This window comes from Orycteropus afer, unplaced genomic scaffold (assembly GCF_000298275.1).
Source record: "Orycteropus afer afer isolate SDZICR_OR568_19922 unplaced genomic scaffold, OryAfe1.0 scaffold00024, whole genome shotgun sequence".
Lineage (NCBI taxonomy): Eukaryota > Metazoa > Chordata > Mammalia > Tubulidentata > Orycteropodidae > Orycteropus > Orycteropus afer.
This window is the reverse complement of record NW_006921611.1, coordinates 1,667,318-1,682,549: the sequence shown is the minus strand read 5'-3', so window position 1 is coordinate 1,682,549 and position 15,232 is coordinate 1,667,318. Positions and strand designations below refer to the sequence as shown.

At 38.1% G+C, this 15,232-nt stretch overlaps 1 protein-coding gene across 1 annotated transcript in view; it reads right to left on the bottom strand.

Moving 5' to 3' along the window:
• The window catches only part of UNC5D (unc-5 netrin receptor D), a 438,337-nt gene that overhangs the window by 110,109 nt on the left and 312,996 nt on the right, over positions 1-15,232 (bottom strand). The window contains exons 10-12 of the mRNA XM_042783659.1: positions 8,300-8,314; positions 7,322-7,507; positions 3,254-3,631 (exon numbers count right to left, since the gene is read on the bottom strand). Of these exons, the coding sequence (XP_042639593.1) occupies positions 3,254-3,631; positions 7,322-7,507; positions 8,300-8,314 (579 nt within the window). The remainder of the gene's footprint in view (positions 1-3,253; positions 3,632-7,321; positions 7,508-8,299; positions 8,315-15,232) is intronic.

Sequence of the window (15,232 nt, the reverse complement as noted above, 5' to 3'; positions counted from 1 at the left end):
CTGGACATTTTGTCTGCACTCTGAGTTTGAAATAGCACATCCTTTCTGCTGCCTCTCTTTTTAGGCTCTTATATAGAGACATTCAGTCCTTATTCTTCAGATAGAGAAGCACCGGAGACTATCATAAAACTATAATGCCATTTTACATCAGCAATACTTAGTAGGCACTCAATAAATATACAATGAATAAATGAATGAATGGATTCAAAATCTGTAGTAAAAACATGATTTCTGAGACAAACTTTCTTCTGTAGATCATCAGAGCCTGACGATCATCTCCCAGAACAAATAGGAAGAAATATGTGTGTGGACATTTGAGAAAGTGCTATTTGTAGAGCAGATCACCTCTCATTCTTGTCAAGTCAGCTTAATTCCCTATGTTTAGAATGAAACATTGTTCATAATACTCCTAAATTCAGCCTGAATCAACAGGATCATTGGATCTTTAAACTATTTATTTTTTCCTTCAATAAGAAATTGTATTATTATCCTTTTCGTATACTCTCTCTTCCTAGTTAACTATGGACATTGTTGGTGGAAATTACAGGTAGTCCAACACAGGGTCATGGGGGCGGTAATGGTGGCAGCAAGTTATATTTTATGAAGAATGAGAGGCACTGTAGGAAAGCATTATGCCTATGGTCCCCTAAAGAAGTATCCATTTTTAATACGTCATTCACCAGTTATTTCTGATTAAAGAAAAAATAAATTCTCCCAAACTACACCTGCTACCCTGACAGCCTTTTATGTGGCACAACAACAGAACCACTTGTTGGAGCTCCTGATTTCACATTTTGCAACCCAAGTGATCTCCAAAGTGTGGGGACCACTCTGATCTTTTTAAGAAATCATTGCCAAACACCATATGACAATTTTCCATGTATGGCGTTATAACAACCTAATTTCTGTGCCTTGTTTTCTTTACACTTTAGCTCCCTAGGGCATATTTTGCATTTATGTCCTGCAAATCACTGAGCATATGTTTCAATTCCCCACACTTATTTTTCCTCAAAATCATTCTCAGTGAACAGCTTCAGTGTTGTCCAGTATTGTTAGGTTCTTGGAAAGTGCTCCTTCCACAGAGGATCTGTTTGGGAAGCACTGAAAACACTATTGGAATTTTTTATTTTCACATGAGTGCTTCTTAGGCCAGAGGGGAGGAAGAACATCTCTGGTTCATCATGATTCATCTACTCATTTTCTTTGATTAACATGAAACCAATGAATGGGTTGATCTTGGCACTCCCTCCACATGTGTGTAAATGAGGATGTATGTAAATGAGGATTAGAAAAAAGATGTGTGCTGACCAATTCATTCATCCAATAACTATGAGAGTATCCTATATGTGTGGCACTGAGCTAGAAAATGAGGATGAGATAAATGCACAATAATTCAATGTACATCTTTATATGATTCTGGTGTCTTTACCGTATTCTCTCTGAGATGGCAGGAGTTGTGTCTTTTACTTTTCTTTTTTCACAATGTATGCTCCTTGTTTACGGATTCTTGCATGCAGGGTAGTTGGTAAACATGGATGAATGACTCATTTTGCAATGAGATTGTTACTTATCACCAAGGAGGATTGCATCATTCATAGACACTCAGACATATATAAATGAAAATCTCTACCATGTCCTAAAACAATGACTGAGGAAGATTTAGAGAACTGGAAACTTAGAAAACAAAATCATTGTCAGGACTGATTGAGTGGGATAGTTGCCTGAAATGGAGTTTGCAAGGAAGGGATTGATCTCGAAGAACAAAACAACATTCATCAACTTAAAATATATTTTCGTCTCAAATCACCAAGCTACTAGATGGATAATCTAGCTAAAATAGTAGCATTAAACTACTCCTATTACAGATTCTATTTAGCAGCATAAAATGTTAGATTTGGAGAGGTTCATTAGCTCTACTATGCCAAGGAATAGATCCCTAAAGGTCATGATTTGGTGCTAACTTATTGCTTAATAACATTTGTGGACTTTTTTTCCTCTTAGCAGTCAACAGACTGATGATTCAGTTCACTACTTACTACTCATTGCTCAGAAATAAGGGAAGATATTGACCCCTTCTGTCATCCTGTCAGGTCTCAGATGGAACTCTGAAGACTAATCCATAGATAGAGTGTCATTTTTAAAAGTGATTTGGTCTGGACATCTTAAATATCCTGACAAAGCATCAAGAAGATTGTCTCTCTCACAACCAAAAGGAAAAAAAAAAAAAACACTACTTGTGTTTATGGTATAGTCCTGAAACTGAAGTTTAAATCCTTATCATTATCCATCATAAAGTAGCATTATAGCTAGGTCTATGGACACTGACGGGAGCTCTGGTAGCATAGTGGCTAAGACACTTGCCTGCTAACCAGACGGCTGGCGGTTCAAACCCACCAGCCACTCCTCGGAAGGAAGGTTGGGCAATCCTACTTCCGTAGTGATAACTGCCTTGGAAACCCAAGGAGGGGTCGCTATGAGTCGGGGCCGACTCGACGGCACATAACAACAACAACAACATGGACACTGACAGTAATGATTAGGTCAGTTACTGATAAAAGTATGCTCTAAGTATCATTTCACTAAATTATCTACTAATGCATACATCATACCAGAAAAATAAATAAATAAATAAAAATATGCATATATATATATATATATATACATATATATATACTCATTGCATTCGAGTTGATTCTGACTCACAGCAACCCCCTTTTTGATTTCCAAAACAGTAAATCTTTACAGAAATAGATTGCCCAGTCTTCCTTCTGAGGAGTGGCTGGTGGGTTTGAACTGCCAACCTTCTGGTTAGCAATCAAATGCCTTAGGCACTGGGCCACCAGAGCTCTTTTGCATCCATCATGCTTGGGTATAAATATGGTACTTAGAAGTACTGGCCTTGGGCTAGGTCAAAGAATGTTTTCAGTGCTTGCTTATGTTATTGGAAATGTATTTCAAAGGTGTTTAAGACTTGGGAAACAACCCAAACTTTTTGAGCGAATATGGCTATCAACTCTAACTGGCTATCAAATGGATTGTTCAGTCTATGCTGAGATGAAGATTGAAAAAGTCTAATCTCAGTGTTAGATCTGGTTTTCTGTGTAAATATAGTGAACTGATGGAGCCGGGGTGTTCGTAGCTCTGACAAGGGAACAGTAAACACCATAACATGGTTCTGATGGGACAGAACTCTGCAAATATAAAATGTTTACACAAATGCTAGAAAATACACACATACACACTTATCACTCACCTGTATTTGGCATTACTAAGCGCCCCCCTAAATGCCCAAAGACACCAGTTGTCCTTAGTTCTGTCCTTGTAGGGAGTGATGATAAATTTTGGATGTACGGTGTTTTGTTTCTGGGATGCATTGTAGTAAAGCTGCGATTGTTTCCATGGGGGAATGTCCCAGAGTGATTCTTTCCATGGTACTCAGCCCTCTCAGACACTCCCAGGGAAACCATGAATGAGCTCTGGACTTTGACTTTGATGTCTGACAAAGGGTTAAAGAGTGACGACTCTGTCATGAGTTCCTTGTCCAAAGGGTCCTGTAGGCAGATGGGCCCACTGTATGTTCGACTCACTGTCAGGTCTGGTTGCATGGAGGAATTCAGAAGCAGGGAGTTACCTAGTTAGAAAGAAAAAAAAAATCTATCACTCAGAAACTAAAAGGCATCTCTGTTACTCCTTTTATATCTTCCTCTACTAATTACAGAACAATGTGTATGACTATCAGCTGCTCCACTCAGAGCTCCTTCTTCAGGCCCACTTTTTGTAACTAGTGCAGCTATCATAGGCTGGTGATTAGTGAACATGACTATGGACTCAGAAGCTCTGGTTTCACGGTGGATTTTCTGATGGCCACTGACTCAAATCATTAATTTCAGAGTTCTGCACATGCTGTCTTTTCAAAATAAGTATTTCTGGCACTCCTTTGGGCAACTACCTCAAGTATTATTGTTTATGTGATTATTTTAACTGGCAAAGAGAAGGTAAAAAAATTAAAAAAAGGAAAGATGTTTTGCAATCCAGTTTGGAACAAAAATAACATCTGTTCATTTTAAATGGCAAGAGATGACATAACATAATGACTAGGTAGGGCTGTTTATAACTAAGGCTGCACTGATTCCAACACGTTTCATGTGGAACTCTGATGTGTCCTCAGAGCAAAAGGGTCGGGGAATCTCATGAGTCATTCGACATCTGAGTGGCCAATTTGCTCTGATAATGCATATATCACTCTGAGAGTGAAAGGATGCCACATGGGCATTTTGAGGGACACAAATCCTATGTGGGGAACAGCTTAGAATGGCTTCCTTCCTGTCACAAAACAAATGAAAAACACAATCTTTACAAAAACATGAGAAATTGGACTTTGTCATCTGTTGGGCCTCACCAATTTTTTCAAAGCCAAATATGAAAAAAAAAAAATGCTGTGATATTTTCCTGTGATGAAGTAAACTCATTTATTCATAAATAACAAAATAATCTTCAGTCCCAAACCTTCCACCTGTATCAGTCTATCAATGTGATATCTCAAATTCAAACCCAAACCATATTAAACAATTTTCCTTTGAGGCCTGACAAAAATGCTCAAAGTATGATATTTCTGAAAATGTTGTAATTTTCGACCATATTGCATTAGCTTCTATTGTTTTCCCATTTTCATAATTCGTAGCAATGCCAGCAGAAAAGCTGTCATCCTGACTTTCCCCACCTCTTATTGTGATGCTCTAAGAATCCACAATCACAGAGGATGAGGTTTAAAATGAGATGAAATAACATTATAGACGCAAAGTCTCCTTTATGATGCATTTTTTTCATGTTAGAGGCTGTTGTGTTAAGATACAGGCACAATCAGGGACCTTTTTAATAAAATAGAATTGAGTACCACAGGTTATTAGCTCAAATTTGTTTAAGGTCTTCCCAGGCAAGAAACGGATTGAAGAACAAGCCCGCATCCTAAACAAGTTTGGCACAGGACTTTCCACTGAGACGTGAACAATTGTATCTCTGAGTCTCTTAATTTAGCTAATCCTTTGCCTTCTGAAATTTAATTTTTGGCTGTTCTTAGAAGATCCTCTTAGCATCTCTTTGGAAGCAAAGAAGCAAAAACATTTCCTAGACTCAGATAGCACTTAAATGTAAGATGTCTGATTATATAAGTATTTACATATGAGAGGGTCTGCATTTAAAGAAAGTTGACTGTTGGCTTGATTCAGGTTTGATCAGGTGCACTTCACCAAGTCACCTCAATTTTCCCTTTGGAAGCACTTTTTAAAGTCCTTGATTTTCAAAAAGTATGACATCCTATTTAAAAGTCTCATTGTTCAGTGTCCTGGTATACTAGCTCTATTGCCCAAGAAGGGAAGTCTCTGATACAGTAAAATCATATGATAGTCAATGTGAGGTGTAACCTCACAATGAATATAGGAGAGAGTAACATTACCAAAGAATCGTTCCTTAGATAATTTATTTTTTAATATCCTTGGCCAAAAGTGAAAAAAAAATAAGTGATAATAAAATTGTTAAATACGATTGGAAAGGCTACATACTCTCTTAGCAAGTTATAATGCATGGAAGTTTTAAGAAATCCTAAAGTAAAGAGATGTTTAACCTTATAGAAGTCAGCATTCCCCAAATATAAATTAAGTTGGAAACCATCACTCTCACCTCCTACATAATGTTTTATGTTTCATATTGGTACCCTGGAGTAAGATAAGAAGAAACATCCGTTTTTAGAACTATATTCATTATGTTTATTGAGCACTTTCAATAGGCCAATGGTATGTCCACATTATTCCAAATAATTTTATCCTCACAACACTACTGTGAAGTGGCTGTTGGTATCCCCATTTCATAGTTGTAAAATTTGAAAGTCAGAGTAGAAGTTGATTAACTAGGTCATATAGCAATTTTAGGAGCCCCGAAGACAGAGTGTTAGCGTGCTTAGCTGCTAACCAAAAGGTTGTCAGTTCAAATGCACCAGCCACTCCCTGGGAGAAAGATACTTCCATAAAGATTTATGGCCTAGGAAACTCTATGGGGCCGTTGTACTCTGTCTTATAGGATCTCTATAAGTCATAATCAATTTGATGGGCAGTGAGTTTTTTTAGTAGCAATTTTAGGCTCAAATCTACATGACTTCATAGCTTCTAGACCAATATATCAAGCTGTCTATCTCACTTCTCTATTTCTTGTATTTTCAAGTGTTATGATCTAAGATGTGGATGTTTCACTGTTTCGTGAAAATGTATTTCTAGTTTCTTACGTGGCATGAAAATTTATTCTTTTGGATTTATTCCTAATTAAATTACACATACTAAAGTATGTACTCAAATACATGTGGTGTGTTCTTATCTGAGGTCCAGCAGACACTTCATACTGACATACCCTAAAGTAAGTGGCAAGGCCTAAAACATTCTGGTCTTTTCCATCCTTCTCCCAATTTGTTTTTCTAGCATGTTTGGGTTTCCACATCTGAACCCTGTCCGCTCAAGCACTACTGAGCAGTAAGACCTTTTTTTGTCCTGCTATCGACCCTACTGACACACAATAAACAGAACTAAAAGTGACAGTATTAATGATGAGAGTCAAGGTAGAAAACTTCATTGCTGAAGAGAGAGAGTTTCATTTTTTTCTGAAATGAAAGGGTGTGTATTTCTCATCCCCACCTTGCGATCAGGAATAGATTTAGTCCATAGAAGAGAATTAAGTGACTCTGTTTTGAAAATGAGTATCCCTGCAGTGTGACGTGATGGATTTTCCTTCCTCAACAGCAAAAGAAGGATTGGACTTGGCAACAGCTGAGAATCATTTAGGCTGGAAATTTCTATTTTTTTGTTCCCCTGGCTAACAACCTATCATCTATCACCCAAATACCATTAACATTTAAAATAGAAGTATCAAAAATAACCCCACCTACTATGGAGTGAAATAAATATACACCTGGGAGGTTGTGGTAAAACAGTTGGTCTTCATCTTTACTTTAGCTAACTAAATCAAATACACACTCTCAAAGTGGTCTTCTTAAGATAGAAAGTTGTATAATCTAAGATAAAATGATGACCTAAGCTCAGAACATATCAAAGGCAGAGAACGTTCCTAATGGCAAACTGAGTTACATTAGTCTTCACAGTACCTAAGAACTTAAGCAGAGCAATTTATTGGACTTGGTCTCCTAATGTGTGAGGATTTGGCAGCGGCTCCCAGTGCCACGAGGTACCTTCACACAGGAACAGGGCAAGCACTAGGGGTCCTGTGTGAGGGTAGTCTATGGCTCTGAGGATGAGGTGTTGGGGAGACCTAAGCCGCTGACCTTGACGGACTGTTTTGAAGTTGAAGGTCTGGAAGCCACCTGTCAATGCAGAAGAGTCAATGACGTCCACGCCATAATCACTCTGGCTCCGTCTATAAAGGGTAACGCCAATGACCAGGACTGCAACGGCCACGACGGCAGCGCCCAAGCCCGAGTACAAAGCAATGTCGCTGGCATTCTCAATGCCTGAAAGACAGAAAAGAAATCCTAAATGGCCAACATTGGCACAGAGCCAAAGACCCAGCCTGGGAGATAAAATGAAAGGTTTTTGGATTTTTGGAAGTATTGCTCAGAGAAAATGACATATGCAATTGACCACAAGCTGTACTCCCCTTCACACAATAATCATGTTTCTAAAATTTGTTCTATAAATTAGAGGGATGCTAGTCCAGTATCTAACTGCATTAAGTAGTTTACCATTTAGTAGAAGTTGAAGAGAATCAATTTTGCAAAGAAAATAATATTTTTCTCTTAAGAAAAAAACTCTTCAATCTACTTATTTTCTTAAAGAAGTCATATTTACCTGCAATCTAGTTTTTTAATTATTATTTTAACATTTTATTGTTATTCAGGGAGGACACAAGACCCACACACAATGACAAAATATGGGTGAGCTGCTCTGCTTATATATGACCTTGGCACATGCATTCATAGAGGGCATCCTAGGAAGAGACGATAACACAAACATTTATAAGTTAAAAGAGAGAAGACCAGAGCTCACAACAATAAATTTTAACTTTGGCAGAAATAATTTAGTTTGAGAAAACACTGGCAACATCAGTTTAGGGTATACACTTATTGTGAGAGAATTTTTGTTGTGAGATATGCAGGTCTGTGGTTCTGGGTGCTGTATGTCTATAATGGATGTTTTCTGGCATCAATTCAATGCTATATTCTAAGACTTTTTAATTTTTCTTTTTTTTTTTTTTTTGTGAAAGAGAACTGAACTCTGAAGGACACATGCTGTTTCTCCCATACCTCTCCTACTCCATCCTATCGAATGCATGGGCAAAGCAAAAATAAGAGCGTTAGTTTGAATTTAGAATTTTGGTGTCTCCCCACCAACCACAAAATGCTGTAGCTGCTTTCCAACTCGTTTTGTAGGTATACTCTGGGCATGTTTCATTCCTGAAGCACATTCATAATGGTTACTGCAACTCAGCATAAGAGATTTATCTAACACCACATAATCCTAAAAGAGGTATAATCTTGGAAAGTGTGTGGAAATGGAAGGTAACGAATGCTAACTACATAATTAATCTTCCTAGAGATTATGTGGTACATACACTTAATAGGTCCAAAGGTAATTACTATGTCACCATGTGTTAGGGCTTAGAGGATAAAATAAACCCATCGTATATTTACCTTGTAATTGCATGACACTTACTGTGCATTCACTGCACCCTAATATGGTAGTTATGTTATCAAATGAGTAATACTAACCACACAAGTAAAGTGAATTTATTTTCAACAAAGTTAGTGGACTGTAAAATGAGGTGCTACCAGATGAAAGCACGAACAAGGAAATGAAGCAGTTCAGTAATCGGGCAGTAAACACATAAAAATAATTTGCATGGAGAGCACAACCATCAGAAAAAAAAAGTATCTGAAAGGTCAGAGGTTTCTCAGGTATTTTAGTAACCAGAACACCCAGGTGGATATTAAGAAATAGAGTGTGATTTAGCTCTGACTTCACATTGGTCCAAATGGGAGAGGGACAAGAATGGAGGCAAACTTCTCAGACCATTCAGAGTAACAGGCATGAGTACTGATGCCAGCCTCTGAGTTCCAATGTCTGCCTATGCCTATGGAAGCAGAACAACTATCACTCCACTTTCTATTCTACCCTCCCTCTACTCAATTTGTTTCAAGTTAAGCTCCTTAGAGAACATCATTTTACCAAGAGCAGAGAGAGGTCACAGAACACAACAGATGCCCCAAGCCAGGGTAGCAGGAGCAATGAGGGCACTTTGGAGCAATTAGCCTTTTTCTCCCCTTCCCTCCAGTTCCTTAGGCACCATTGACTGATGACATAATCACTTCCAAAAGGTGTATCCAGGGAGAACACACCTGCTCAGCAACTGAGCACATACTGAGAAACAGCCTGACAGTGTATTGAATGCAGCTGCTTCATTGCTGAGTTAGCAAGGAGACAAAGAACTACCCAGGTACTGAGAAAAGGAAGGGCCTGCAGCCAGAGAGTAATCATGGACAAACACCTCTGCTGAAAATGGACATCACTGGATATGACTTCTTGAGACAAAATTAAGTAACAGGAAAAAGTTGTCTTTGTTCACCTAGGTTCCCAGTTTGTCCTCTTCTTTCCCACTCTCTATACAGGTAACTAGAATTCTCTTTCTGTCTCCAGATGCAAGTCCTCTTTTTAAGACAAAACCCTAGGTATGCCTTCAGACTGAGATATAACTGTTTCATATGGCTCCAAGTGCTTCCTCTTCCAGGAATATTTTCGGAATCTTTTTAAGTCAAGAGAATGAAATACTAAACTATGGAATTTTTGAAAAGTGAGTAGAGGGACTTTGGGGATTGCATGGGAAAATAAGAATGAGAGACCTGTATGAAAAAGCACTGCTCCTTATAAAGCTCATTCTGACACTTGGTAGGGCAGACCTATCTAAAAGCTAGGAGTCAATGCAGAACGATTTCTATAGAAAGATAATAGAAGTGGTATTTATTTTACAAGAACAATCTGTTCTGAGTATTAATAGCTCACGATATAATAATTTCTTTAATCCAGCAAACATTTGTTGAGAGTGAACCGTGTAATGGGAGTGAGGATGAGTAGCTGTTTCCTGACTGAACACGATGGAAGACTAGTCAGTGAGGAGATTGTGGAAGTAAAAGTGCAGTTACAGAGGTTGGATCAAGTACTCAAAGCTACATGTTTCTCTCTCAAGGGACAGCCTTACTCAGAGCTCTGATTTTTCCAGTTAGGCTACTGTACTTCTTTCCTCTTCTTTATTTTTCCCCTTTTTCTTTTCTCTGTTTACTCACTTTCATTTCATCTCTTTGTTTTTTTCCTGTTTTGTCCTTGGCCTCACTCTCTTCTAATCTTTCTTTCCAGGGAATAAGAGTGGCTTTCTCTATAAGACTTCCATGTGCTTGCAAAACCTTAGTGGATGCTCTCTTTATGTTTGCTCAAGACTGACACCATAGGTATCTGAAATCTGGTTCTGCATTTTCCAATTTGGGTTCATGGAGAAGGGAGAAAAGTTGTTTTTATGTTTGCGTATGAACACATATGCACATGTAAGGGTGTCCATGAAAATCATCACATACATGTGTGATCATCCATGCACACAAACACACACTTAACTCTTATCAGAACGTTAGAAGCTACTGCCACTTCTTCCCAGGAAAATCAATCTAGCAACATGACCACATGGTGCAGTCAGCTCTGGGGGCCTCACAGCCTTCTCCATGTCCATTCCTGTGCTCAAGCTCTTTTTTGCTGCATTGTTGTACATCTCAAATTCAATTGTGATCAATTTACCTGCCAGATGGATGTCTTCAGGTGAAAGCCCTATGCATACATCATTGAAGTATCCTCTTATCCCCACCAGGCATCTAGTCCCTGCTTATCTCCGTCTACTCATCCATCAGACTGGAGACAGACTGGAGTCCTCCTCCCATGAGAATGACTTTGCTCTGGACAAGTCAGAAACCCTATCAACCTACTGTTTTCTGAACTCTTCTATCACTGTGGTCTCTGACACTCATTTTCCATCATACATTTTATTGTTAATCATCCTAGTGCCAATGAATTGGTTTATTCTCCCTCACTGCTTTACACTCTTCAAAAGCAGTAACACTTTTATAATTTCCCAAAGAAACTTACAAATCATTGTGCACAACTATTCATTGATTGCTTGCTTGGACTCAAACTGTGTGAAAAGAAGTATGAAAGAAACCACATTCATAGGTTGATTTTAGAGCCTCTAAAGCAAGGATTGGGAGCTCTGGTAGCATAGTGGTTAAGACGCTTGCCTGCTAACCAGATGGCTGGCGGTTCAAACCCACCAGCCCCTCCTCGGAAGGAAGGTTGGGCAATCCTACTTCCATAGTGATACTGCCTTGGAAACCCAACGAGTGGTCACTATGAGTCGGGGCCGACTCGATGGCACATAACAACAACAACAACAACAAAGCAAGGATTCTCTTCCAATTGCATTTATACATATAGATGTTTATTTAGACCTCTCTGGTCTCTCACATACACAGCACTGCTGGCTTGTTTGTTCAAAGTAGTTTTGAACAAAAGTGTTGATACCATGTGACTGAGCAGGCTATTCTGCCTTTTGCAGATATGTGGTACTTTTCTCTGATTTTATATTTCATACACAGAAGCTTTACATATCAGTGTGCTACTGGCATCTTCCCTGTTTCCTTCATCCATGTTTTCCTCTATCCAAGGGTCACAAAAACTTAAGGCAAAGCTTGGTAGAATGTATCATGTATTAAAGTAAATGTTATGTATAACCTTCAGATTAAAAACAAAACAAACATGATTTACTAGGAAATCTCTTGTATTCCAAATTAGTCAGAACTATTGGGGAAAGGATATGGGACATCTACAGAGAAAGGCCACCGAGATTAATAGAGAGTTGGAAACTAGGACCCTGGAGAGAATATGTTTATGGGTTCATTTGGCCTGGAGAAAAGAGAGCTATAAAGTGAGTTCATGGTGATCTTTAATGCATAAAATGATGTTATAAGAAGAGAATAGACCCACAGTAGGTGCTCAATGACCATTCATTTATGATGAAGCTAGTAACCAACTCTTTGCCATCCTTAACAAGAACTGAAAAGGAGGATGTAGTCTTTTATTATAGCAATTGGGACTCTGGCTAGATATTAAAATGACCTTTTCTTCAATGAGAGTTGTTAAAAAACCTAACTGCATTTCTGAGGGTGATTGTGAAATCTCCTTTCAGAAAGTCTCTAAAAAACAGCATGACTTTACAATAGTCTGTAGTTATTTTACCTTTTTGGTCAAAGCTGGTGAGAAGGATTAAATGACCTTTCAAAGCCCCTTCAAATTACCTAGTTTGAGAAATAAGCATTAATGTAAAGGTTTTATGAGTTATAATCAAACCAGTTATTTATAGGGACCAATGTTTCTAAAGAGCTAACCAGGAGGTCTGTTTACTTGGTTTGCCTTCTGTTTCTACCTGCTTCTTATCTAAACCATGTATTAATTACATTAATGGAAAATTTACTCAGTTCTTATGTTGCAAACTTAATTTTAAAGTAGATCAGAATCTACTTTACAGGATTTGAATAAGGTATACAGAATTAACAAAGGATCATAGACATAGAAAGTGTATGTCAAAACATAGAATATTCTATTTTATCTCCCATTAGCTATTATAGAATGAACACTGCTCCCATCTTGGGGGAAAGAAAAAAAAAAAAAAAAGCCTTGAATGGGGGGTGTAAGGAAGTCAGTAAATTACTAAAGAATCCACATGATTAATATTTACAAAGAGATGGCTGAGAGAGGCAACACAAAGGGAAGATGAGACAGCAATTGTCACATGGATTTCCACGGAAAGCAGACTCCTAACAAGCTCCATTCCTGCAGCCAGTGCTATCAATACACAGTGACCATGCCAACACATTTCATTGTACGCTGAAATATGATGCAACACAAGTCATTGTTAGAGTCCTTTGCACTTGCTCCCATCAAGAAGCAAAACTTTTTTTTCTCTAACACATCAGAAAATGGCATTTAAATGGTCAGCCATGGTCAGCAATTTCCACTATCTCTGCATTGCTTGGAATTTCACATCCCTTTAACCAAGCATCATCTCTGCTTTTCCACTTTCCCATCCTTGGAAATGTCATTATTGTTGTTGTGGTGATGAATGTTCTATTGTTATAATTAATCACAATAGCTAAAGCTTACATAGCACTTACTAAAAGGACCAAGCTGTGTTTTGTTCGATTGTACATAGGATTCCTACGAGTTGCATCAAGTCAACAGCAGCTAATAACAACATATACCAGGTACTGTTCTAGTACTTTATATTTATTAGCTCATTTCAATCCCCTCAAAACCCTGTGAAAATTTCCCCATATATATGAGGCAAGAAAATCACTTACCTTGCCCAAAATCTCACAATTGGTAGGTGGTCAAGCTGGGATTCAATCCTAGGAAGTCTGGCTCTAGAATCAAAGCTCTTGACCACTTTCTAATCAGTCTGTTAGCCTTCTGTCTCTCTGAACCCGACTAGTTCTTAATGACAAGAATAACTCATTACCAAGCACTCACTTTATGCTCCATTCTCTGAGAACTACAGATGTAACCTTATTCTCATCCTTACAACAAAATCCATTAGGTCAATATTATATATATATATATAATTTCATTTTACAGAGGATCACAGTACTTTCAGATAAATTACAGACTCATTCTTATTGAAGACTTTGTATGAAAGAAATGGGAAAATCCAGGATTTGAACACTCATCCCTCTTCACTCCCAAACTGCTTAAACTTTACACTCTGCTGCTTCCTTCCCTTTGCTGTTTGGTCTCTCCACTCCTGCACCCGGGTTAATCTGTTGATATGGATCAAATTGTGTTTCTTCAAAAATATAGTTGGAATCTTAATTCTTAAACCTGTGGATGCAATCCCACTTGAGAATAGGGTTTTTGTTGTTACGTTAATGAGGTCATACCAGCATAGCTCTGTTCTAAATCGAATCACATCTGAGATATAAAAAGCGGTAATTACACACACACACATGGCATGGGGGTGGGAGAAGGCAGATACCATGTGCAGGTCATCTGTAAGTCAGAAAACCAAGGAATGTTCGGGGCTACCTACAAAGGTAACTGATATAAATGAGACCTTAATTTGGACTTTTAGTCTCTTGACCTGTGAGAAAAGAAGTTTCTGTAATTTAAGTCACCCATTGGGAGTATTTGTGTTACTCCAACACTAGGAAACAAAGACACCTGCCCTGCTGGAAGACATCACAAACTACAAGGGCTGGTATCATCAACAAATGGATGCTATGTGACCTCCCCTGGGTCTTCCTTGCAGCTCAATAATTATTTTATTCATTTTCTGTGTCCAGATAACACTTTTATTACAATTGCTACCCTGGACTTTGCTCACTTTTTTCAAGATCCCTACTTCTTACCTGCCCCTCTTTGTTGCTGAAAAAATGGAGGCCAGTCTATGCAAGTGCTATCTCCTAGAAGCCAAAATCCCTCTGCTCCTTCACTCATTTTTCTTTCCTTTTCTCTGTTCCTTGAAGAACCGCCCCCCCTTCTGTGTCAGGACAGCTCTGAAATAGCCTCTCCTTCCTCCATGGAGACCTGACCTCATTCATTATTCCCTATTGGTCTTGCATCTTCAAACTCTTCCTCCACACTTGAGCCTTCCCCTCTGCCTTCAAACATATTTTAGTCTTTCTAATCACCTCTTCATAAATCCTCCCCTGAACTTACTCCCTCATAAACTTCTCAAAGATACAGTCTTTACATCTCAATTCTGAGTCCTTCATTTAAAAGAACTTAAAACATTTCTTAATACACGTTCTATAATTTACCCAAATTAACCTGTGTCCTAGATGAAATTTAAAAATAAATAAATACATTGAAGTAATCAGTTGTATAAGATTAGAAAATGCTTGAGAAAATATATATATATATAAAAGTTACAAAAAGAAAGCTTTTCCCCCAATAACACCTCCTCCAAAATAACCATTCTTGATAGTATTTTGTGGTTTCTTTCAGGAAAAAAAAAAAAAAGTCTAGTTTCCCTTTCTTTCCTTACACTAAAAGCACAATGCTATACTTCCTTTTCTGTAATTTTTTTTTCCATTTATGATATTTTGTAGATATTTCCTTATCAGAAAATACAGACCTACTGCATTTCTTTT